At 40.6% G+C, this 27,218-nt stretch overlaps 1 protein-coding gene across 16 annotated transcripts in view; it reads right to left on the bottom strand.

Annotated features, from left to right (window-relative positions):
- The window catches only part of CSGALNACT2 (chondroitin sulfate N-acetylgalactosaminyltransferase 2), a 31,977-nt gene extending 4,759 nt beyond the window's left edge, over positions 1-27,218 (bottom strand). Inside the window, exons 1-7 of one of the 16 annotated variants that reach the window (XM_040562973.1) lie at positions 27,131-27,178; positions 19,280-19,394; positions 12,051-12,208; positions 9,664-10,905; positions 3,879-4,095; positions 3,264-3,365; positions 1,454-1,632 (exon numbers count right to left, since the gene is read on the bottom strand). In XM_040562973.1, coding sequence (XP_040418907.1) covers positions 1,454-1,632; positions 3,264-3,365; positions 3,879-4,095; positions 9,664-10,321 — 1,156 coding nt within the window. In that variant the 5' untranslated portion in view covers positions 10,322-10,905; positions 12,051-12,208; positions 19,280-19,394; positions 27,131-27,178. The other 15 variants (XM_040562985.1, XM_040562972.1, XM_040562981.1 and 12 more) reach the window with 15 other exon arrangements.

Genomic DNA, 27,218 nt, shown 5'->3' with positions numbered 1-27,218 from the left:
TTAGCCATCTAATGAAAACAAATAAAATGTCTAACCACTAGGATTTTCCATTCAGGTAACCCATGGCATCTTGTGGGCCAGAAGCTACAGGGGCAGGGGGAATACATACACAAAAATTCTTAAACATATGTTTTATATATATCCACATTATATTTGTATATATTGACATGACATTAGAAGACAGTGAAAAATCCCTGCAACAATGTTAAGCAGAAAAGCAAAAAAAAATACTCAAGTCCAAGTAACCACTCGCACAGCTTGAGTTTTACTACCTTGCCTCTTTCCACATGCACAGAAAGGCATGTACATCCAGGATGCCCAGCAAGAGCATTAAGCATCTTGAATACCCTCATTATGCTGTGACACCAGTTCTATGCCTGTTCCAGAAGCTTGATAATGTTCTTGCTATGCCAGTAGTGCAAAGGTATCAGCGATAGCCCATGAGAACACTCAGTACCTTGATTTGTGTATAAATTTGAACGTGTCAAGTGTTTTCAGATCTCACTTGAAGCAAAGTAGACAAGTTGTCAGCATGAACTGCTAAGCAGTCTCTCAAACTCTTCCTTGTACAAGCTCACAGAACACTCCTCTCCCAAAGTTTTTCCAATTACATACGCAACTCACTTCATGAAGCAGAGACAGAAATAAAAGAAATAAACAGAACCAAAATATCTGCCTTATAGCAGTCTCTTGTCTGTTTATTATGTGAAGAAAAATATCTATTAATTCCAAATGAACTAATTTGAATTTAGAGAATGTTTTGGCATTTGGAGAAAAAGTTTCCTGGCTGCAACAAATCTGGAGTAAGAGTAAGCATTAAAGAATAAAACAAGTGTTTGACAAAAGGCCTTCACTAGCATGCTTGTTAACTAAAGAAAGCTTTATCCACTGTTACACAATCTTGTACAAGTTTCATGAGCTTGAGTAAAATGGTCAGAAGAACTCTGAGCTTGGCAAGTAAATATAGAACCCTAGCTCCGTCTCTGTGAAGAGCACACTGTTTAGCTCTACTGAAAACCATTCCTGTGATGCATCTTGGCCATGCAATCGCAAGTATGAGAACACACAAAACGAACTTGTTTGTTAGAGATTTTGTTGCAACAAAAGTCACCTTCTGTAAAAAGTGCTGCACTGAGTTTTGTTACGCAAGTTTACATGGTTTGTTAAAACAATTAAGCTCTACAGCTTTCTTTTAGACTTCCAGAAGTTAAGAGAATGTGAAAACTGTACTTATTGTGCAAAAATACAGGTTCTTAAAACAAGTTACACTAGGGTAAAAGTTATTTCTCAGTCAAAATAGTGTTCTCATTTCCGCACATAGAATTTCATTTTCCTACGTGTATGGGATTAATCAACTCCACCACTGAGATTAGTCTTCTGTATACACAACTCAGATCAATTTAAGCCAAACAAGAAGATAAGACTCAATTTCAGCAACTTTAAAGGAACATACCAGGCTCAGCATTTAAGCGACAACTGTTGAGGAACTCAGCTGTGAAATAAACATCAACATCACAGAAGAACATCAGGACCTCGCCCTTTTCCCAGGCTCTGGCACCCATGTCAAGTCCCCGGCCACGGTTAAATTCCTCATTTAAAGAGACGAGTGTGTAATTGTGGAAGTTAGTTTCTCTAGAAGAAAAACAGAGCCAAACCCAAAATAAATCCGTGTGTGGAGTGGAAGGGACTATTTATACTCCTTCAGCATTTTACAGTAGTGTCGCTCCGGAAGCTTTTTAACATCCCATTATATCATCAGGATGAGAAAAAATATCAGTTCCACTTTGTCTATTTCAAGTACCGGAGTTTAGACATTGCAAAGAGGTTAACCTCAGTCTTATTCCATAACTTCACTTCACAATTAATCATTTAAATAGATCAAAAAGGCCTTCTGGCAACTGATATTAAAATCACCAGGCAATAGCTGTCTGCTCCTCTGAAGCCTTCATCAAGTCTGAGAAGAGGGCACATGAAGCCTGAACACCAAACTCACATGGCAAAAGGTCAGCTGTATATTTATGCCACCATAATCCAGTCAATTGGCTTTTCTTCACTGTTTCACACCAGTAGTACACATGGATGTACTCACTGTAGAAGAAAGGAAGAGTAGCCAAGGAAGGTTGGAAATACACCTGAGGAATACTTCAGGCAAAGTGTCTCATTCAGAGACATTACAGAGGACAATTCTCAAAGAGAATGGAATGAATATATCTAACAGTAGCACCACTAAGAAGATTCAGATAAAGACCCAGTGAGTTTGCTGCTCTAAGCCTGACTAGATGTTATGAGAAAAAGTCTCACAGGGAGCACAACAGGTGGCAGAAAGTACCCCAGGAACAGAAGGCAGCAATCAGCAAGTTGTGTGTCACAGAGGCTTTACAGGAGTAAGACAAAAGCATTCCTTGCTTCCTAGAAGATTTCCATGCATGCCAGATCTACCAACCACGAAATTTTAAGCCAGCAGCATATCTGTCCATGCCCATTCCTGGCTAACCAATGTCATGGGCTCACAGGGTTAAGAACAAGGGCTCAGGCAGAGCATGAACTCCTTAGAGACTTAAAGACACTATTGCCTGACCCAAAGGTGAGCTGTTGTTTAATTGTGAGGTATCTGTTGTTTAGTTGGGCAAACCTGTTCCTGGAGGCAAAAAAGCAACATTTGAGAGTTTTATACCAAAGCTGCTGTAATGCTACTTGTTGTGACAGTCATAAAAAACACTTGGTTTCAAGTTGTTTTTACAGCAGAGGGCAAGTGCTGGACTCACTATATATTACCTAGAGGACAGAGGGCGAAGCTTAAACTCCTTTAACAGACTCAGCAGCCCACCAGCCTTCCTTGGGTATGGAAGCCAATCACTTCTCTTCCTTATCATTAAATAAAATCAATTCTCTAGTAAAACAACTATCAACACATAGATCCCAGTTCAGAAGAACTTCAATTCTTATCAGATTATTAGCATGATTGAATACTCATGGCAAAGTTCACCCCTGTAAGTTTTTTTTTGGATTGTCAAACTGAAACCTCCAAACAACTACTGTTAATCTTTTTTGGCCTCTAAAATGATTTAGAGTAGTTTTCAGGAGACTTTTGCAACTTCAGCTGTAAAATGCCAACCAAAAAAACTGTATAAGGCTTACTTTTCCTTTTAGCCTGTAACTGACTGTAAGATTCTTCTTTTTATTGTTTCAACTTTTTTTAAAATAAAATTTTAAAAGTCAATCAATATTATTTGTATTGACTAACAGCATATCAACACACTTACCTAGCTACAGACTCCAGGATGTTTTTCACTTCTGATAAGCCATCTTGTCCAAAATATACCACTGTGAGGTGGATACGCTTATCCTGATGAATACACACATCCCTATAAACACAAACATAAGCTGATATTAATTATTACTTGCAACATAACAGAAGCTTCAGGTACTTTAAAGCTATTGTGTTTAGAAGTATTAGCAGATCTAAGTATTCTGGTCAGACTTCCACCAGCTTCCAAGGAAATCTGAAAAAATTTCCCCACTTTTCACATCTTTGTTTGAACCAGAAGGCTCCAATACTATGCGTCTCCATCACACACCTTATTTTGTGAGCAGAAGCTCAAAAGCTCATGTAAATAGAAAGTCTTCAACATCATCTGGGTCCAGACTCACAGTGGCCCTGGCATTCACTCTAAAAGGGATGCTGTTTGAGAATCTCTCAGTTCCTTTTAGAAGGAACATCTCCAGACAATTGGTTGAAATGACAAACATCCCAAGGCAGCTGCACAAAACACTGTAATTAGTTTTGTCACAAGTCCATCAGAACAGCAATTCATTCTGAAAACAAAACAAAATACTAAGTCACCAACATAACTCACTATATTATCTCATGCACCTACCTAAAGTTTTGCATAAATTGTGCAAATGCCTCAGTTCTTCCAGCAAGAGGTACAATAATGTTTATGATTGATCTAGAAATATCAACCGTTTCACTCTTCACTTTCATGAGGGGTCCAAAAGGTCGGAACAACGTGACATGTCTGTATTCCATGCCATCCATCTTCTTATAAAAGAGCTCATACTGCGTCCCCTTATCTCTTTCTGTACGATAGTAACCTGAAGAATAAGTCACACAAGTAATTTATAAAGTCAAAGATGCCAGCAGTTGCATTTCAGAAACACTTTTTCCTGAGAACTCTGAAGTGAAAAATAGAACTTTTGAGAGCATTTGAGAGCAAGTTTCTGCTTTTTCCTAATACAAGCAAAAAATATCATGCTCACCCTCCTAGCTTCGTAAAACAGATCTGAAAAACACTTAAGTAATCTCTGAGTCCCTCTGTTTCTTAGAGGTCACATTGGGCTTTATGGCACTTTATCAATTTCTCAGAGCCCTCCTTCAGAAACATCCTAAAATTTTCATATCCTTCTTCTACCATGGGGCCCAGAATTGCACACAGCATGTACACCATCTTACCCCAACTTCTTCCCTCTATGCCTTAAGCTCCCTTTACCTCCCTCTCAGTTGCCTAAAAGCTTTCCCTAAACCTTCCTCTGTGTTATTCTACCCGTTTCCCTCCACAAACGGAATCCAGTTTCATCCACCAATTCCCCCTCCTGCTGCCCTTGTTCTGTATTCACCCAGTCTTATAACAAACTCCCTATTCAATAGTGATTTGTCAGACCCCTTCAGCTCTCCATTAGACAATTCCCCGTCAGCTCTTTGTAAGATGCCTTCTTGCAGGTGTACGTGGGCACTGGCAGAATTCACAGGAAACGCCCATTACTGCGCTAGAGGGACTGTGGGAAATAGGCTGTAGCAGAAGTTGGTGCTGCAACTGAAAGTAAACGGTAACTGAATCTAACTTTTCTAACCTTACAAATTAAGTGTTTTTCACTCTTTAAACAGAGTTTGTAAAAACTCCTTTAAGACACACAAATCCATATTTATTCCTTGTGGAACTGAGCTATATAAAATATGCACATCTTAACGCAGAACAAAAGTATGACAGCTTCAAGTCAATATTAATTGGAAGTACCAAAAAGGGTGGTTTAACGAACAAGGAAATCCAGTGTTGACTGTTAGAAGCAGATAGGTCACAAATCCCTCAGTCTTATTTCACTCCAATCCTTTATGCCTGGTAGTCGAGCAATGTAGCCTGAAAACAGCCTCCTGGCTATGAAGCAGCTGAAGCACCAGTATTCTCACATCACGTTCTCACATGCTATGCAGCAAATGCATTATACCACTATTCCTGCATATGTTAAAATTCAGTACTGTACAGTACTGTACATTATATACCTTTTTCTAGCATCCAATAGCTACGTAAAGATAAGTACCCTATGACTGGTAAGTGAAGTATTTAAAAAGCAGAGTTGCCAATAGCTTACCTTTAATCAAAGGATAAACTTGTATGACACTACAACAGAAGGCTGGGGTAGGGCAGAATTAAAATTTCTAGATTAAAGTAGCTTGATCAAGTTACAGCAGCATTTTTTCAGACTCGAATGAGAGTCCAAATTTTGAGCATTGCCTTTTCAGCATTTAACAATTTCATATTCCAGCAGTTGACTTTTGAATCTCATCATCTTACCAGTTCCATAATTTTTTTTTTTTTAATAGTATGTGATCCTAGAGTTACTCCTCTTGCTATGAGCTAACCTCCTTTGGCAATCTACTAATGTGAATATTTTTATGGGATTAGAACTTCTATACACAGAAGTCAGAATTGAGATCAGCCAGAAAAAAAAACGACATCTGGTTTACTACTTAGTCTTTATTACGTGAGCCAGTCCTGGGTGTTAAAAAAATCTGAATATACTATCTCACCTTCCAACTAGCATATTCTGGCTGCCATCCAGAAACAGAGCTTTATAAGCAAAGAAATAAAAAGCAGCAGAAGTAATTTAACAGTTGCTTTTCCTGGTCCAAGAAGCTTTATCAGCTTTGCAGAGTTCTGTTTCTCACCAAACCTAATCTTACGAATATTGGGGATCAATTGTTAATCAAAGTCAAAAGGTTTTCTTCAATTGCCTTAAACTCCCTTACTTGTTTCACATCTATCAGGAAAGCTACCAAGCATTTGGTCTGTGGAATGCAAGATATATGTCTTGGTTTTTGTGTATTAAAGTTACCTGTTGACATTACCTGGGTGCGGGCCTATTTCTGGTCTTAGAATATACTAAAGGGGTTGTTTGCATGACAAACAGTTCAGTATAATAAGGATTCCCAAGCAGTTTCAACTTTGAGCTTAGAGCACTGGGATAAACAATTTTTACATGCTGAGGACATTTTGGGTAGGGAGTCTTCCCTTGAGTTTCAGATCAAAAGACCATTTCTGTCCTTGGCCCTGTCCTAACCAGAAACACAAAAACAAGGAAAGCAGGCCCCAACAGCACTCGGTCTGGCAATCACACAGTAGCAAGACCTTCATTAGATACTAACAAAGTGCTCATTAACTTCTCAAAGTATGGTAAAGCCCCTGTTTTCCAAAGGCTATTTTTAAGTAGCTATTCAATGGAAAAGCTTTCAATCTAAAGCACTCCACAAACTTCACTGGTTTATTTGTGATGCATCAGATCGAACACTAAAGAACAGATGACTACGAAGGCTTAGTTTTGCATCACCATTCAAGATTTAAATACCACAGGCTCCTGAAGAAAGGGGATGGACCAAAGTAATACCATTATGCTCTTCCCACCTTACTCACCCCGTGTTCTCAACCATATTCAAACACGGATCTCAATGAAATTGTCTATTTTAAGCACTACCTTAGAATTCAGTACTTAGGTTCATTGCTTGTAGTTGCAGACCCCTTCATTTGTGAACATAGGTGTACTGCAGCTTCATCCTCTCTAGGGGTGCTTTGCATGCAAAGGGAATAGCGTACTCTTGGTTTTTCTCATACTCTCAAGAGTTCAAAGACCTAATAGCAATAATAAGAAAAATACTTAGATGAAAATGTTTCTGAAACAGCAGCTGCAGAAATAGTTTTTTTTAAGGTCAGATCTTTGTTAATATTAGAATTCTAGAAGTTTCATTTGGGGTTTGATCAAAGCAAAAAGGGTAACAATGCAAAAAAACAAAGCTCTATAGATCTGAGAAACTTACTGTTTTTCTCCTCAAAAAAGTCACTTGAGCTTTGTGCAAAAATCATTTCAAACTTTCAGAAAGGACCTCTATAGTTGCAATGCATACTTGCAACTTCTTTTATTATTTTGTTTTTAAACTTCATGTTACTGCACTAAGCTGGGCAATACCCATGTCTTTGTAGACACTCTGCGTAAGCACAGAGGGGAAAACAGCAGCAACAAGAAAGCTACCATCCATCAGCATGTATTTTAATTTTTTTTTGTCGACCTAAACTTGCTAAAATTTCTCAAACTTGCAGGCATTTCTCAAAACTTCAGTAAAATCAGCACATCTACATTAAAATGTGATGGTTACGTATTAACTAATGCAATATCTGTTTTCTCTTCTTTTGCCCTAGAGCAAGAAAAATCCAGTTTCTCAGCCTTCTGTTTCGAATTGCATAAAACTCTAGTCTCAGTCATAAATCATTGATTTTCAATTATTCCTATCAGCAAATAGGATGAGAATACAGTACTTAAATGACATATCATTTGTTTAAACTGAAACTTTAACAAACTGTCTTTAAATGAATAGTTGCTGGATTAGCATTGTTAACTTGTGCTCTTTGCACATTTACACAAATTGTTGACAACTTCAGTCAGCACACTAAGTTTGCAACAAAATTTGAACCAAGTAGTTTATGATAGCTTAAGGCAGCAGTATTTTCTAAATGGGAAGGCATCAACTGCCTACCTGGACTTCTATCAGACACGGTAAGTAACACTAGAGCATTGGTCACAGCTCTACAGTGCGAGGGACCTGTAGGATGTGCCACCAGCTGGTTCCATTTCTTAGCTCTACGTTTTCAAACAGAAAACACAATTAACATTCAGAAGCTTTTGTTTTCCTGGCCCAGTGTCTAAATTAGCCAGTAGTATTTTCACATACACGAACACAAAACACCCACACAGCCCACAGCTTGTCTGAAACAGTACAGTGGTATATAACACTATAGCTAGCTGCTAACACACCCATGAGCTACAGCATGAAAATATTTTCATTTAAGTACACTAACTGTAGAAAAGATATGCAGTAACCTATGCTTGAAGGGACTGCCTTTAAAACAACAGGAAACTAGTTTGTTTTCCAAGAACAATTCTAAATACACTGATGTGAACAGAGGCCAAGGTATGAAGTACAATTCAAAGGTCCTAGATCTGCTTGCTTGGACATCTGCAGCCATGAAATGCAGTACCCTAACAGAAGTGAACATTTATTTCAGTACTGGTTAAAAATCCACTACAGACTATGCACTGTCCAAAACAAAGGAAAAGCAGCTGCACACTTAAAAATACGACACCAAGAATAATTTCCAGACAAAATAAAGTTTTAAATGAAAGCCCTTATAAGAGCCTAACACTACACTGGCTTTGTTATACGGCGAGTGAAGTAGATTCTATATCCAGCCCCACCTTCCTGAACAAAGAAGAGCTTGGCATTAAACTTAAAACACAGTAGCCGTCAAAAGCAGAGACTGTTTGAGCTACAGACCAATTACATCATCTTAGACTGAAAGAACTGATTATTCCAAGGCCAACAGCACCTTTCTCCAGCATGTGTTTGCTTAATAGTGTAGACATCAGTACTGCTGATATCCAGAGTCCCTTTTATAGTAATGTTCTCTCATTTATAACATAGTCCAACCTATTTTTATGGCAGCATGAACTGTATTTAATATTGTAAACACAAAAAAACAGGTACTGGGCAGTTTTTGATAACTCATCTCCACCAGCATTACACTATATCTTGAAAGCCAACTTCTACAGGAATTATTGCTAATGCATTTTTTAAGCATCCCAGTAACTGCTGAAAGCATAAATGCTATTTGTTTTTGCATGTTGTACAATTAAATTTACAAGCACTGAAAGAATTGATGAGAGAACAAATTGATGAGAGAACAAGAGAACTGAAAGAAGTGCTGGTATTAACAGTCCCACGTTTCAGTGCAACTTTGTTACATGCTTTTCCCCAGTAAGCCCAGTTCAAAGATGCACAGCCTGGCAGACCTCATGACTAGTGTATCATGAAAGGTCTCTTCAGAACATCACATTCTTCAGCTGACAATCTTACCACGTTAATCTACCTTCCAACATGAGTACGCCAACTTGATGAAAGTCCGAAGCGTGAATATTAACTAAAGGTGGTAGTATATGGATGTGTGAAGAAAAGAACCTGTACCTTCTTAACCAAGTAGCTTAACTATACCGGAGCAAGAGATTCAATCAGTTTCTCTGCAAGTCTTTCAGTTATTCAAAAACATATGCAGTTGCATCACAGACTTGAGCCAAAATCTATTACGAAGGCCTCTATTTTATGCAGATACAACTTGCCCTGCACACTTCTTTTGAAAAAGATGTCTTCTGAAATGAGTATCTTGTTCCCTACTCAAAAAACATAAGAGGTATTACTCTCATCACCGGAAACAGAAGCTCTTGCTGTATAATTACTATTTCAAGACTATCTTCAAATAGGTAAAAAATAAAAATACAAACATCATTAAATGCCCATTGTGATATTGTTCTGTTAATTGGCTGGAAAGCATCTAATACACATACCTTCTACAAAATCATTTTCGCTATACAGCTGCCTCTCTCCTACTCCATCATCATCATCTTGACCATCTTCTTCATCTGGATTATTGATAACTTCTAGGCCAGCCTCAATGACTTCCACCAATTCATCTCGTTTATCCTTTCTAACGGGTTTCTCTTCTGGATGCCGAGTGAGACCCATCTCCAACTGGAATACTTTCATGGACGTAAAGCTTTCGAAAGGAACGACGCCGTATTCACTAGGCAGTTTGGCCCCCATGCTCACCTCAGCTTTGTCAATCTGGGAATGGAGGAACTCTAGGAGATCATTCGATGCTTGTTCTTTGGTGCCCTGGTAGTTCATACCATTGACCTTGGGGCTCTTTTTTTCCTGCAGGGTTTTCAATTTATCACTCATCTCCTGAAGCTCTTGCTTTAACTGGGCAATCTGACGTTTCAGACTGGTAGCTCGGTTTTGGTAATGCTCTTCTTGTTCCTGCAAGAGAGCTTGATAGTACTCTTTACCCATGTTCTCACCTATAATGCCAGGTAGAGATCCATTATTATCTGTTTGTGGGGTACACTCGAGCAAATACATGAGCAAAACTAAACTGAATAGAAATGCAAGGCCCACTAACAGCCAGCGAGTCCTGGCTTGAATTACTAAGCCTCTTCTGGGCATTCTCGTATTATTTCCGTTTCCAAACAAAAACCATAAGTTATCTGCTCATGCCTTTTTGGGAACATCACCTCAATTCAAATCTCAGGAAATGGAAGAAAGCATGACCTTAACTGTTACTGTAAGCTCTGACAAAGTAGCAGATAAGCAATTTTCAACCTCTTCCTTAATCAGGTGTCATTGGAGAGAGAAATCTGAAGTTCCTGCATCAGCCATGACCATCAACTGTATGTTTGGCTGACTCCATACAATTTGTTTAAGATTTCCTACCCCAGACAAAAAAATGCAAAGGGGGGCGGGGAGAAGGAAGACACCAGTGAGGAATCATATTCCCCTTTCCTAACAGAAAGGCTTAAAGAGTTTTTAGCCTACTTGAAATTCAGCGACGAAAGTCTGCAAAAGTCATTTTTATAAACTTTGAAATCAACAGCATCTCATTTTCCCCACTGTGAGAACAGTCTACTGTTTAGTAACAGTAATTGTCATTGGCTAGTCTGACATTTTCCTCTGGCACTTCAGTATTTTATTTCACTTCTCCCTCCTTTCCTTGGAATCTGTGGTTTGAGTCAGCAAATTGAAGACAGAACCTAAAATTAAAAGAAAGGTGCATATTAGAACTACAAAGCAGCTGATCATTTCAAAAACACATGAACGAAGTTATAACATATGGGTACAAAGGATGACAGTGGGAAGGGGTGGCAAAAGTGAAAAAATATTTCTTTGCATTGCAATACCCAGTGATCCCCTTTGACACAGGGTCTGGAAAACAGTAGTAGAAACAATCCAATGAAATGCATTTTTCACATAACTAGCTCTGAGCTAACTAAAGCAGTAATGGTTCTTCTAGTCTCATCAGGTTTTATTTAATTCTCCTGCTACTTTTTTCCCCTTCCCACTGTGGGAAGAAAAAAAGGAGCATACTCTTCTTATCCCTCTAAATAAAAATCAAAAAAACCTTTGAGGCAGAAGTTTGCATTTCCATCTGCTTTTACTTCAGTAAATATATTTTAGAGAATACTTACTTATTAATAAAGTATTGCAGACTTAAACTTTGAAGTTCACAGAAATGGCATTTCAGAGTAGTACACACAACAGAATTTGTATTTCAAATCCAGATTCCCAGGTGAGGAAAAGGAGCCTCAGACAACTGGACCACTAACATTTCTACCTTTCAGTTTGGATAGGTAGAGTAAAGAGGCACTGACATTTTGACCTGGTCATCTCCTTACAGCACTGACTGAGCAGACTACGAACTAAAGACCCGTGAAAAGGTCACAGTTATATAAGAGGACATCCAAAATGACCATCAGCAGAATGGTTCATGGGCCTATTTCAGTGACATTACAAAGAAACAACAAACAGGAGGGATGCAGCAGAAGCAAGCTTGAAGCAGGTTATTCTGCTTCCTAAAGCTAGTAAAACACTCCATTTAAAATTTGGTTGTAGAAAATAAGTGAAGTTCATTAAAACTTATCCAAGGGATCTATTAGTTCTACCTCCATTTTGAACCATGTTGTAAAATTGTCTTGGGGAGATTCTGGAACTTGACTAACTTCAAGTTTTTTTTCAGTATGCTTATTAAATTGGAAAAAAATGCTTACTCCAATCCTCTTTATACATAGGTTGACCAGATTGCTATCTGACTGCCACAAACCAGAAAGCCGGCCTTCTACCATTCTTCCAAATAAAGCCAGTGCCACAAAGCACTTCATGCATTTAGAATACAGCTTACATCCTTGCAACATCTTTCTGATATGTCCTTGTAATATTTCTCACTTTCCATTCAGCTTCCAGCACCAGGATAGTGCTTCAGTGAGTATCAGGTACCATGCATCAATGGTAGCACGATATTCAGCACCATCATTTGCAAGCGAACTCCAATGACAAAGCCTGAAAGATTAAATAATTTATTTACACCACCAATACTGGTGATCACTGATCCTAAATTTGCATGCATACCATGCACACCAAGTCTTGCAAGAGCTGCACACCTTGTAGTCATCCAGATGAAGCCTATGGTACTGCTTGAAACCATTATAGTACTTCTAGTGCTAGCATCCACATCTGTGACCCAGTCACAAGTATAAATTAGATACTTTATATAACAATTCTATATAAGCAGTTTAAAAGCAACAGTTATCTGAAACCAGAGCTTGTTCTACTCATGTGAAGCTACTGGACACTTTGGTACAAAATAAGCTATGTCAACTGAACTCCAGAAGACATTTTAAGCCCAAATAAGACAAACATTAGTCACTTCTCACTGAAGAAACATTAAGGCACTTTACATGCATTTATGTGAAGTGACCAGCACCAGATGTATCCTCAGACTACTGACCAGGGTCCAGATGTGGTAAATCAAGGCAGACAAAAAAATCTACAGGCTAAAGCTAGTTAACAAAAGTGATGCAATTTCCTACGGTTTCTTTAGTTGCCCATATGATGTTTTTGCACATTTCCTCGTGAATTCTTGTTCTGTTAGAATGCAAGAGGTGAAGCCACAATTAGTAACATGAAGAACCATGTATTTCTTCAAATATACAGAAATGCTAGACTAGCAAAGCCCTTCCATGCAGAAGCTTGGACATCTTACATCAGTTATTGCATACTGAATAATTGATCAATGCAAAAAACACTGAAAAATCCAGCTCCAATTATTTACTGCACAGCCCTATTACTATTGTCAAGAACAACTGTTTGTATATACAGTGATGACAAAATGCTATCACATCATCACAGCAATCAGGTTAAGAGATGCTTTTGGTACTGGGAACAGGGTAGGCAACAAGGCTAAGCCTTACAGCTCAGCAGAACATGAAGAGCACTTGCCGATTTTCCCTTTGCATTTCTCTTCCCTTCCACAGGATAATTAAAAAATGAAGGCATGCAGTAGAAACTAGATGCTAGTATTTCTAGTGAAGAGACTGTCTTAATCGCCTACCACCGTACAGTTCAATGATGGGCAGTGCAGGCAACTGTAAACCACTGCTAGATTTGGTTCATCACAACCCCTAGCTTCAAACTGCTTAAGTCATACGACCTCCTACCACCACAGGCTTTAAATAATCCCTAGTTGTTGTAAAGTGATATGCAGAAACCCCTGAAGCCGGGGCATTAGCATATGAGGCCTTCATTCAATTCTCTGATCAATAAGCTGCCTTGTGTTCAATTTTGGCGAGTCAGTAAGTTTCTTAGGTCTTATTCTTCTTTTAGAAGAAAGTGAAAACAGACTGCCTGATGTGGTGGCAAGAGGACAAAGTATACTAGGAGATTAAGACTCCCTCAGACAATAGCAAGGGGCCATGAAAGAACAACTCTAGCCTTAATTAGTTCCTTTACTGTGGCCAAATGTACATCATTATGGCAATCATGAATTGAGTCATCGCGCCTACACAGGGACTAGCCATTTCCATTGCATCGTCAACACAAGAACAAAAGATTGAGTAACTACAAATTTTTGAGTCTTACCTACTGGCACTAGACGTCTGTTTCATGGAGCACTGCCTTTAGGGGTATTTAAAGCAGAGAAACAATAAAGCCTTTGCAGCAACAGAATGTACTCATGGTGGGCTGTAGAGACCTCACCAGTTCTTTTCCTTATTGGTTTTAATTATCCCCTCATTAGTTGAAAGCCTTTCCTAGTGAGCTACTGACAATCTTATTAAGACAGACTTTTGCATAGAGATGGACTTCGTCTATTTGTCTTCAACAGTTTTAGTGCAACACCTTAAAGAACAGGCATCTTCCACACTATTGCTTCCCTGTGGCCTTTAAAGGCAATCAATGTTTGTGCAACTGATTGTCTTAAACGTTAAGATTTTAAACTGCACATGGAGAGCTGAAGGTATAAGTTAGTTTGCTAAAATGGTGGGGGACTGAGCCTATTCCGATATCTTGTCTTTTTTTTGGTACTATTACTGCTCAGAGAGTCAGAGGAGTCAGATATTGAGATTTTCCCCTCAAAGAGCTTGAATTTTTCTCATTTACTACCTTCTAAGTGTGCTGCCATCTTTGGAAAAGGTTCCAAAGATCTAATAGCTACCAGTAAGTAACGGGACTGAGCCCCCCCCACCACCCTGTCTTTGTTGTTTCAGTTGTAACGTGGTACATTCTAAAGTTTATAAAAGAATAAGATAGCTGAAGAAGTAATCATGGTAGTTCCTGTGATCAGCATCCTACCATTTAAAGATCAAATTCCAAAACTTTAAATGGCACATATTGGTATTTCACTTCATTTCAATTCTTCAAAAGAAGAATATTTGCAATAGTCCCCATGATCTCCAAAGAACAAGACCTCTGAGGCTTATGCAATGCTCAGGAAGATTTGCAAGTTCTCTAGAAGCCACTGGTTGTTATTCTTCCTGCATTTCCAGGGCCTTATGTATATTCAGCTATGGAAATGCTTCTGTTCCTTACAAGAGAGCTCATTGATTCTCTAAGCACAAGGGGATAGACCTGCATGCTAATTGAAAACACTTTTAAATTGCTTTTTTATTGTATTAGCACTCTGTTTTGGTTCCTTGTTGCAGAGGATGAGTACTTCTTTCTAAACAGGGGAAACATTCACACTTGGAGCAGCGGCCTAATTCAGTATGCTTCCTTCGTGCTAGACTGTACAGACATTCCTCATTTTAACATGTTCTACTTCAGACATGTCCTTTTCATTCTGCATGCCCTAGATGGTCATAGTTAAGCTGCTTAGGAAATTCCAGCTGATTTTCATAGTTATTTTGTTTGTAACTTCACCAGATGCCACAGACATTGTGTCTTAAATCCCTCCACACAAACACTTTTCTCCTTGGCGAGTTGTATAATGAAAACTTCAGGTCCAGTATCATCCCCTGAATATTTTTTTCCTGTTCAGTGACACCCTCCTCTCAGCACTGCCTGTGAACACTGGAGAAACGCTGCACAATCAGTTCATTTCTCCCTTGCTGAAACCAACAAAAAGTTCAATGTTCCTGCTGTCTCAGAGAATCTTTGCATAAAACCCTAAAATGAGAAACCTCAAACCATACCTCCAGTATGCAGAAACACATACTGTGCGCTTAAGTCCACTGAGGTACAACCTCAGAAGAGACGGAGGAAGTTGTTCAAAGGCTGCGTTGTACAGTTCTAGTCAGATGAATACCGAAGTCAGGCTTTTCTGCTGTTGGGAACATTACTAGGAAGGTAACAGCAAAGAAGAACACATCCAAGAGGAGTTAGTGGCCAATTTCCTGAGAAAGGTGAGAACCAATCTTCAATCTGGTACCTCGCTCACCCTCACTGGACTACCTATGGCCAACGTTACTATCGTCTGACTTGCTTTCAGCTACATTTCTGCTCCAGGTAGCCCGAAGACAAGAAAGCAGCTAAAAACCACTGTCCATTTATGGAAAGAAAGCCAGCAGGAAAGTGAAAATAATCACAAAGTGTTTGGAAAAAGAATTTGGAAGTTGCACATATCACAACCACTGCCCATGCACATCACAGTCACTTGCACTGGGCAGCAGCTCATTTGCAGCATTTTGAAAGCTTAGTGCCTAACAGTGTTCCAATCCACCACAACAGGCAAACTTAGTTTAAGTACAGACCTTAACCTTTGCAACTCGTTATCTGACTGGAATTCAACTGGTTTTTCTTCACATTGCCTCTTACAATCACCCAAGTTTCCTAGTGACTTCTCATACATCTTCCAGCACTCCCACTGGAAGTCACATTACCTCGGCATGCTCACATGGATACTACTGTATAGAACAAAACCTGTAAAAGCACACACCACTGTTCTCTAAACCAAACAGGACAGTTACTGCAGAAAGTTGTTTTCCAGACACTGCAGATCAAAGCCAGAAGTCCAGTCGAACTCCAACCTAAAAATCTGTCAACCTTAACACTTATAAACTCATCAGCTCCACTTGGCTGATAAATAAGAAAAGTGGTTGCATTCAGCTGGAGGCCATAAGCCATGCCACAGACCTGCAGCAGTAATAGATACCTAACCTTTGAGGTACTGCAACCTCACCTGGCTGCTCATCAGCTAACAATCCAGGATAATGCTGAGCTGTAAGTTTAACACCACTCATTCACTCACAGGTGTTTTATGGTCTCCCTTTAATTTCTTTGTTATGAACTCCCACTGGCAAATCCAGAGTCCTGCAGGGGAAAGATGACAGTTGCACACTGATCACTGATCTTCCTTCATTTTTAACTGAAGATGTGGGAAAAAAACATCCAGGCAACAAAAGCTACTGCATACATTATGAAAAGCCTGTAATGAATAATTAAGTGCTTGAGCATACCTGCAATAGCTATCCTCAGACATTTGTTTAGTTCCTAAACAGGAAGGAAAACATCAGACCTTTGGCATAAGGATCACAGTAGTACTAGCAGCATACCCGCAAAAAGTTCAGACATGGGAACCACTGGGAAAAAGTTACTTCAGTGATGCATGACAATCACAGGATTTGTTACTGAAAAATACAGGCTTAAGGAGAACATCTGCATGGATATTCCTTATGCTAATGGTTTACTTGAACAAAAGCAACACCATGTTTTGTGAGCAGACACTGATCTCTGAGATAAAATTAAGACTAGCCTTCCACATGTTTCTACTTCCCTATTACAGAAGGGAGTACATAATGAGGATGTACGGGGTCTCACTTCCCTTCTTTCATACAGCAGATAAACTCATGTCCAACACACGAGGCTTTATCGCTAGGACATTTTGCCCTTACCCACTTATAAACAAGGTTCTGATGCTGTATCTTGGTTGCATCTTTTTGGGAGATGCAACTGAAGCAGGGCACTTTGTATTAGCTAGAAGTTTCTTTAAATAGAACAGAATAGAGTATGGTTTCATTTTAATAGCAAGTTCAATCATCATAGGATTGAGAATACTTACATTTATCCTATGAAGGACAAATAAGCAAGTCTTACTCATCACACATTTCAAAAAATCCCTTCAATTTCTACTTCAGTTTCAATATGTTCAATTCCATGTATTTTCACAATTGTCTCAAGTCAATACAGAAAAATCACAGCTGTGAAGTTCCTGTCCTCTACCACATTCCCCCCTTCCCATCCAACATGGACAGACAGAAGGACAGACAGAAGGTAAATCAGCATGCCAATCCAACAGAACAGAAAATCTGTTTTCCATAGTGTGAGTTCTCATTGCTACAGCTAAAGCAGCAGAAAAAAACAAGCAGAAGATAATATACAATCCAGAAACAGTGCTACTTTTGCCACAACAGTCCCTGGAAGAAAAAAGAACCCTGCTGTCACCCTCAGATGAGTGATGTGCAAACTGTATTGAAACCATTTAACCCAATTCTTACATGACTTGCTGTGAAATGACAAGGAAAAAATGGCCTCTTGATAAAGTGGTTTTATCTTCCTTAGGTGTGATAGAAGGAAATGAATTATTGTTTGTCCTGGCAGCTGCTGCTCCTACACAAAACAGAGTGCATTATATAGTTAAGTGGACAATGAATGAATTTGATTCATATTACTTACTTTATACCTAATCCAAAATAAACAATGAACTCATGAAAGTGAGTCCTATTTTGGCTTCAGTGGAGGCTAGAACAAGCCCATTTATCTGGAAACTTCTGAATGGAAATGGGAACTCAAAACCCAAACAGCTACACCTTAAATGACCTGTTCATTATTATCCTCATTGTAGATTACACCACGAAATAGAATCAACTCATGGCTGCTTAACTGTCTTAATGAAGACAGGCATCTTCTTGGCAAGAAGCCAGTGACGAAGCATCCCATGTAAGGCTAGTTGAAGGGTATGGGTTTTTTTCTTAGTTTTAGAATATTGAGTAGCTATCCTGAAACAATCACTAGCTCCCAAAACCTAAGTTGCTTATTTTACACAGCTTTTCCTATAGTTGATATTATTTTGTTGGCTTTTGCATTCCTGTAGGCACTATTCCCCTTTTTAAAACTGACAAACTCCAAACTTGGGGAATTGAATCTTCTTACTCTTATTGCAAGGGGATTAAAAGAAGAGCAGCACTAATATGACCAGACTCATTTTGCATACCCTGTATTATTACACTTAAACCTAGAAATAGGAACAGAAATATAAGTCATAACCTTAGTACAAGTAGCAGTGAAGCACTTTATCATCATTCCTAACATCTTAAACAGCAAGTCATTTTTTACATGAGCATTAAGCAATACAGGCCAAGAGCCTGACCCACTTGTACCAAGTGCTTTACAAGAACCTTGTTAACAACCTATTCTCCATGAGGGACTGTATAAGCTGCATGGGAAACTAACATTACAGCAAGTTGTTTTCCAGGTCCAGAAGTGCAGCTTACTCAAACACAGCGCTCAGGTCTGCTCACTGAAGGCTGCCAGTTAGAAACAATATTTTGGAACGCAGGTTCTGGAAGCTCCAATGGTAAGGGCAAGGCTGGGAAGGGCTGTCTGTCTTCATTCAAAACCAGAACTATTGATTATGCAAGAGCCATCAAACATACCCATGGCAATTCAAGGCAGTCTGTCCACATAAGGCTTCAATATAATTTTTTACTGAGTTGTGTGCTACATGAAAAATCTACTTTGGTTCACTACCCTCAACATTTTCTTTCTAAGCATATTGAATTGATACCTACATAATTCATGAATAAGTATTACACTTGACCAATAATTCTTCTAAGTAATACTGTATATAATTAGAAGAAAACACTACAGAAGTACTGATGCACCTGTTAATTCTTAGAATTTGTAAAGGAAATTATAAGTAGAAACATTATTCTACCAGCTGAAAGTTGCCATCCTTCACAGTCACTACCTCATAACAGTACATGCAACACTACAGTCAATCAAGGATGAAGAGCCAGGTGCATTACCAGGAAAGATAGCTCAAGCAAAACTAAATCACCTTTTTTTACAGCAACTTCAGCTTGTCCTCAAAAATGCATAGCAGTCTGTTAGAGTACATGCAGTGCAACCTCTACACACCTTTCAGTATGATGAAGCAACACATGTTGCAAGGAACATCAATAAAACTTCCAACATTCGGTAGTCTTCAAAACAAAATGCTGTAAAAGGCTTGTTGTACAGGAAAACAGCCTATCTGGGGAAAGAAAAAACAATTACCCTCATCACATCATCTTACAGTGAACAAGGAAAAGTAAAATACACTGAAAATGTTGCATCACTTCAAGCATCTAAGGCAGTGACAGCTAAGCGTTCCTCTCATACAAGACAAATATGTTCCAGCAAGTGCTACGGAGCCCTAAAAGGGGCATCTAACCCAAGAACATAGTATTGGCACAGCATACCTACATAGAAAATTGCATCAATACAAGTATATTAAAAAATAAAAAGACACAACAACTGAAGTTGTTAGTTGTGCGAACAGTAGCAGACAAAGTTGAAAATCATGTGCTTTCTGGAAATGGGGTATGCTTCGGTAAAAAAAAATTTGTTATCAAAATCAAGCGTTCTTCCATTTTCTCAGTTCTCCTAATCATCAACCAGTTCTCTCTGTGTGGAGATCTCGACATGGCAGTTATGATAGCGTACGCATAGTAAAATGTATGTATTCCAACATGCGAACTCTTGTGCTATATTTAAAGGATAGCTGTCATCTGAGTTCATACACAGAACCAGTGGAACGTTTCCCACCGTAGGAGGTAAGGAGAGAAGTCAAACACTGTTCCCTTACAGTTGTAAAACAGAACTGAAATGCTTTACAACAGACCAGACCCTCTCTGAAGCTCTCAAAGACAGTTAACAGGCAGTTATCATAAGCTGTTTTCTTTTTTCCCCATCAAAAGATGAGACTGAAAAGGACAGTCCTCAACCAGGCTTTCCTTTCTGACTGTTACACAGCTGATTATAGCCAGCATTTAAAAAGACAAAAAAATCCAACTTGTCCCCAGGATTGAGTTTACCTTCAATATTTTTTCCACAGTACGAGCCATATTACTGTTTCCACAGAGTTACAAATCCAAGTTATGATGAAGCTGTAGCAGTTAAAAGGAAGAGAGTGAAGTTAAGTTCTCAAGTGCACCTGAATCTTGCTTAAAAAGACTTTCAGGCTTCTATTAATACCAGCCCTAAAAGCTGGAACATAAAGGCATTGATTTAAAGTTCATCGTAATGGTTTAATTGGAAAACTGAGGGCTAAGTAGTATCACAGAGGTGTTCCCAAAGTTACAATTTATTAGTGAATTTGTGCAGTACCCTGAACTAACTAGTATTTACCTAGAAATCTCTCCACTGTGAGTCTGAAGAGGAATAAAACCACTACAGCCACCCACTGGAAGACACTTATGTCCATTCTGTCCAACTGCTCTTAAGACATCCAAAACACCTAAAACCTGTTTAAAATGCAAATAGATACAGAAATTGAGGAAAGGAACGATTCCACAGGATTTTTTTTTTCTTTTTAAATAAATAGGATCGGCTAGCTTAAGTTGACATGTGGTATCAGAACTGGGACGACTTCACTATTCCTCAGCCCATGGAACTAAGACAAGGGGAACACAACCTACAAATATTTTGAAAATAGCTCACAACTACAGTGGTTTAAGTTCTGCTTTCAGCACAAGTCAAGCATGAATATGTCACCAGAAATGAAAACTGGATGCCAAATGACTGAGAAACATCTGGTGCATTCCAGAAGCACAGCTACATGTGCTTATACCATCTATCATTTCTCAGTTTGACATTAGAACTGAGGAGAAACTTACTCGCAAAGGAGTTGAAGCAGAGAAGCTAGCAGCTTGTCAGAGCTATTTATCTTGGTGTTTCTTCTCTAAAATGTTGTCTTGCATTGGAAAAAGACATCTGTATGAAAAAATAGAACTCTCTCAGCACTTAACATTACCCTGCTCCTTCCCCTTTTGCTTCTCAAGTGCCTGAAATCAGCTTTTGGGACATTTGAACCATCTTTCCTCCTCTTCCCATCAACAGCAGAAGACCACCATTTAGAGGGGAGAGACATCAGGAGTTTCTGAACAGTGTTCTCTAGTTTTTGCACGTCCTTCGTGCAATTCTTCTACTGCACTGATATTCTCCAATTATTGTTGCTGGTTTTGTTGCACAGCAGGGAAAGATTAAGATGTTACTACAGACACTTATCACAAAATGTTTATTCAAAGTGACATTTGACACATGGTACCACTGGCAACAACTTCTGTTAAGCTATTTTAACACCTCGAGGGTTTTTTTTTTTCCTCTCCTTTCTCTTCTGGTCCCTTCAGAGGGTGACTTAAACCTCTATCACTTCTCACCTCTTCGTCTAGCAAGGTAAAACTAACAGAGGCTCAGCAACTTGCAAGACTGAAGAGCAGTACTGAAAGGTTAAATGGGAAAAATTCAAGGTCACTGGATTACGTCAAAAGAAACCTGCAGGACATGTTGAATAGCACCTACTAGCAGAACCTAACAGAGCAATTTGGAGGCAAAGCCTCAGCCCTGCTGCCAGCAGGGGCAGGAGGTGGCACCATGCAGGCTCCTTCGCAGGGCAGCACCGAGCCAGAGCCACCAGCTGCCCAGCAAGCACATCCTTCTGCTCTGCAAGCTGCGGGTCTGAAGCCTTCTCTCTGTATCAGAAGCTCCCACATCATGGCAAAGATGGACCAAGACTGCTAAGTGATAACAGCTTCATTTCCACTTTAACAGAGCACCAGCAGCACAAAGATGCAAGCCCTCCGCTGCCCACAGGGCTGCAAGAAGCATCGAGACTGCTGACAAGTGTCCCATCATTTCTTACACCACTGCTTGGATAAACCTTTTACAAGACAGCAGAAGTGCTACTGCAACTCATCTGAAAGCTACCACCCAAACCACTCTTCCAGGACAGACTTCATTATAGAGAAGCTAATGACTTAGCCCTCTGTATAACTCCAGAGCCCCTTAGTTATGTTCAAGATGAGCATTTTGGATTTTCAGAGTTTGCTCTAAAACATGAGTTAGCTTGCCTCATATCCTCAGCTTTAATATACTTGCACTGCTTTAATGCAGCATTCCCTGTTGCTCACTTTGCACTGCTGCTGAACATCTGCCCCGCAGCAGCAAGAAACACAGCCCAGACAAATCACCCACCTATTACTGCTGTTTCTCCACAGAAGATACAGGCATGCAAACTCCTGAGACTGCACGCTGAATTAGGAGAAAATCGGCCTCGTTAGCTATCAAGTTGTAACCATAACAGGATATCCCCACAAACCAAGTGTCAAACATCTACACACACGGTTACTTACAGCACCTCTGTGTAACAGCACCTCACCCACCAGTTTTAAACTCACACAGCTCTACGTAGCTGGACACCTACAAGCTGCAAACTGTCCTTCTTTCAAAACTGGCATCTGAAAATTTATTAGGGTCCTTTTTCCCTATGAGATTATCTGGGAGCAGTCACCCTAATTCCCAAATACTAATATTAATACAAAACTAGCATAGCTTCATGTACGACCTTCTGAATGTATCCTACAGTTTTGATCCTTCATGAATGTGCTCATCTACTGTCTTGCCAAAAAACATGATTAATAGTGCAGCCACATTAACCTCCTCCTTGGGTGGATATTCATTAGCCACCAAAATTAAATACAAGAATCCAGTACCTCAATAGGGACAAAAAATCTGAAGTGTTTAGTGGTTTTACTTGGAAATATTTATTACGCGCTAGTCTTACATTTTAAGTTTACCTTTAGATCATAGCTGTCCTGCACTGTATTGTTTTAACTTCGAACACACAAAGACAAATCTTACACAATGCTCGGCTCCATGACTTCTTTCTGTGACAGCCACTAAGGATGTGGCAGGATCCATCTACAGAGGATTAATTAGCCATGAAAGAATTTTATTTCTATTCTACAATTGGAATATCCATTTCATTTAAAAGCAATTCCTTACAATAAGCCAGAGGAAGAACAGTAGAGTTATTTCCCATGTTTTGGGAGAGAGGTTCCAAGTGTTTCTGCCCACCCAGCCCTCCCCAGCTTCAGTCCCACCACCTGTTGCCAAACACCCCACCACTCCTGCACATCACATTTTTTAGTCACCTATTGGGCACCCACACTCAAATGTGAAGCCTCTCACCCCTCCATCTATTGAAACAGTTAATTGGTAACTTGGGTCACTTCTTGCCATAGTAGAGAAGTTACTGGGGGCACCTGCTGCAGACACCAGAAGCACCTGTACACTGGCCTCAAGGTGCTTTCTGGACAGCTGCCCTGAGGAGAGCCCATCAGAAACCCCAGTACCATAAAGGACCATAAAGGAAATTGATCCTCTTCCAGAAGTGGCTTTACCAGCAAAACAGGACTGCTTAATATGAAGAAGGAAGTAGGGGAAGAGAAAAACAGACAAGCCCTCTACCATCCACCTCACCAGTGAGATAGCCACATTTAATACAAAGGAGGAAGACAGTGAAACAAAAGCAGGGACAGACCTGCCCTTTGTGTCACCCGCCAACACCACTGCTGGCAACAAAAGCCTCCCATCTGTCTACTGAGGAGATGCCCAGCAGCCACAGCAGGGTGAGGAGAAGCAGCAGAGGGCTGAAGACCCCGAGCCCCAAGGGAGCGCAGCGAGGGGCTAGGCCCAACATGTGTGGGGCTGGGTGGTGCTTGTGCCACAGGCAGAAGTCAGCCAGTAAACACACCAGTCACCATGGTTATTTTAAATTTCGGTTGGAGATGACTGAGGCAGGAAGTGGTTAGATTACAAAAAGTATGCGCAAGATTTCCTCAAACGATAGCTTCCTCACCTAAGGTCTTATTTGGATGCTTGGCCTTGAAACAGTGACACGCCATTTATGCATTTTCCAACTCTCATATTTGCATTCACAGCACCCGCAGTGGCTTCCCAGTTTTACCAACACACTAAAACAAAGCTTTAGAGAACTTGGTGAATGGGATAAGCCTTTAAAAACCGTTAGGGTAGAAGATGGATTACGTATGCATGAGTTCCACCATACTCCACCCTGCAATAGCTATCAAGCAAGCATCTCCTGCTAGTCTCCCAACATGCAAAACGCAAACAGTATGGACAGCATAGTGCCAAGGAAACAAGCTTCTCACGTCTGCTCTAATGTGCTGTATTTTCGATGCAGCAAAGTCCTCCAGGATTAGGAAAACAAGCTCACTTTTCTTTCCCCTTGAGCATTTGATCTATATTGATTACATACAGCTTCCATCGACTATCTAGTTATTTTTGCTTAAAAAACACTCAGTACGACTGATTTTAAGACACACACAGCCCACTTTAAGACTCCCAAGAACTATTAAGCTAACTGACCTGTCCACATTTTTTAGTGGATGCAAGATACCAGCAGGTCTACTTTAAAGGTGGTTATAACAGGCTTAGATGACAGAAGCAGCTAGATGGCCTCAAAGGTTCCAGTCCGTTCACGCCTAACAACACTCGTGACACGAAGAACCACAGGTTGCTGAACTGTTCCTACCTTGATTATTTTTTCAAGAATAGGTTCACAAAAAAGAAATTAAGAACACAAGTCAGCTCATACTTCCAGACTTTTCTAACAAACAATATTATTAATGGGAGTGCTGGGCTTTTTTAATCATACAAAATGAAGCTGGTCTGGCAAATAGTTACAAGTGCCTTCCTGCAAATGCTTCTTATAAGCTGCAGTCATAATTCAGAAGTAATATTATATTCCCACTCTTCTACAAAAGCATAACATTTCTTTGCGAACATTTTGTGATTTATGATTTCACTTTCCCCCCCACTTCCAGCACCACGCTTGCAAGAACGTAAGTAGTTGCACAGATAAAACCCAAAAATATTTATTTTTTTAAGAAAACCCACTACACTCTTCAAACGTTTTTTCATTGTGCCCTTTGAAAGCTTTTTCTTTAAGAAATATTTAAAGAAATAAGAAAATCTTGTACTTGAAAACTTTGTCTGTTTGCTATTTTATCTCTCCAGAACCCAGATCATTATGCTCTCCTCCTGTACGTTTACTCTGGTGGGCTAGTCCTCTATGAGAGCAGAAGACAGATGAGGTAACTGAAAGCAAAACATTATTAGTTCCTACACCACCCAAATCCTTACCCAAAATCTGAGCACCATCCCACCTCCACAGCCCTGCTCCAACATTATTTAATGAGAAAATACTGCAAGTCATGAAGTTTGCTTCATAATGACAGACTGTTACAGAGTTAAGAAAAACATTGTGCAATTCAGTTAAAAAATGGCATCGTATTTCCCACACCCTCCCTCCCCCATGTTCAGTTTTATTTATTTAAGATTGTTCCATTTTGGTGGTCCATTTTTACATAGAGGTCAATTGAATGCTTCTGACAATTAAGAAAATAGCCGACTGTGGTGAATGGGTAGAAACTGTTACACCAAATATGACGTGGGTTCTCTTGGCAACAGACCACAGCTGCTTATCATTCAGCTATGCCCTCAGATGAGGTTTTTCACTCACTTGGGAAGACCCAGATCCCAGGGCTAGAATTCAAAAGCAAAGAATTTAAATTCACAAATAACTTGATGCAATTTATACCATGATGCAGCAGCCTCAATAATACCTTTGGGGTTTTCTGTTTATTCATTTGTTGATTTTTTGTTTTTGTTTAAAGCCTGAGAAGGACACTGAAACAAACTCACAGATGGAAGAGACAAAGAACCATTCAAGCTCAACAGATCTTAATCACAAGTTTTTGTGGGTTTCCTCCAGGAACAGGCAAGCCAAACAATTCCTATTTGTGCCGTGCAGCCCTGCACTTAATAAACGTGTTCCTCATCCTACCCTCAGGTTATCGATGGCTCAGGACAGGGGTCCCATAGCACCACCCAGTGCAGTCTCCCGACGCCCACGATACAGACCTACCAGCCAGAGGCTCCCATAAAAGCCTGCGGGTGTAACTGAGGCCCTCAGCTAACAACACTCTGTCAGCAAGAGCCATCTACCTCCCCTGACATCTGCTGGGAACACATCCAAGCTGCTGTCTCTGCCAGTGCCTGAGGACTCGCTATCTCACTAATAAATAAAGGGAGCCCAGAAATCTCCTTCTACCACACCGAAAGAGAACTCCAACTTAAAGCCAGCACAAGCTGGGAAGTCTTGCTCATGGTAGTTACAATCCCTCAAAGGAAAAAGTTTGAGTACACAGCCTTAGCCTGAGGACACTGCCTCTGTGCTAAGCCGCCCTCACCTGCGCTGCCCATGGGGCAGGATGGCACATGGCTCTCGTCACTTACCTACAGCTCCGCAGAGAGCCCTGCATCTCAATTCCTACCTGACAGAGGACTGGGAAAAGAAAAAGCAGCCCAACAAGCCACAGAGCCACAGATTAAAGTAAGTGCTAAAGAAGCAGATCTAGATGATTCCTCACCGATGTAAGTTCAATGTTTTGTATGCCCAGCTTTAACAGTTACCTCACCGATCGCAACCCCCCCGGCTCTGCTTTGTATTCCCGCGATGCACGAGCTGATTTCAGGGTTAACAGGCGCTAACAGGACTCGAGGTGACCCGATGCCGCCAGGCAGCCCCGAGGCGCCCCCCCCCACCACCACTACCACGGGGGTTCCACGACCAGCGGCCGGCCCGGAGCGGAGCGGGGGGCACCGAGGCGGCTGGAGGGACCGCGGCTGAAGCCTGGCACGGCGCCACCGCGACAGAGCCCCCGCCCCGAGCCCCAGTCCACCCGGCCCCAGCCACCGCGGTCAGGGCGGTGCAGGGCGAGCACAGCGCGGCGGGCTGCCCGCTGCCCGCTGCCCCTGCCCAGCCGCCGGCCCCGGGGCGCCCCGCAGGGAGCGGGGCAGGTAGGCGGTGGGCGGGTGGGTGCCGGGGGTGCCACGGTGCGGTGCCGGGACGCCCCTACTCACCCGCGGGCCCCGCCGCCGAGCCGCGGCCCCACTTCCTGTGCGCTAGGAAATGAGCGGGCGGAGCGGCTCCCGGCCGCCCTTAAAGGGG

Source organism: Cygnus olor, chromosome 7 (genome assembly GCF_009769625.2).
Source record: "Cygnus olor isolate bCygOlo1 chromosome 7, bCygOlo1.pri.v2, whole genome shotgun sequence".
Lineage (NCBI taxonomy): Eukaryota > Metazoa > Chordata > Aves > Anseriformes > Anatidae > Cygnus > Cygnus olor.
The sequence above is the reverse complement of the archived record's forward strand: the minus strand, read 5'-3'. Positions and strand labels throughout refer to the sequence as shown.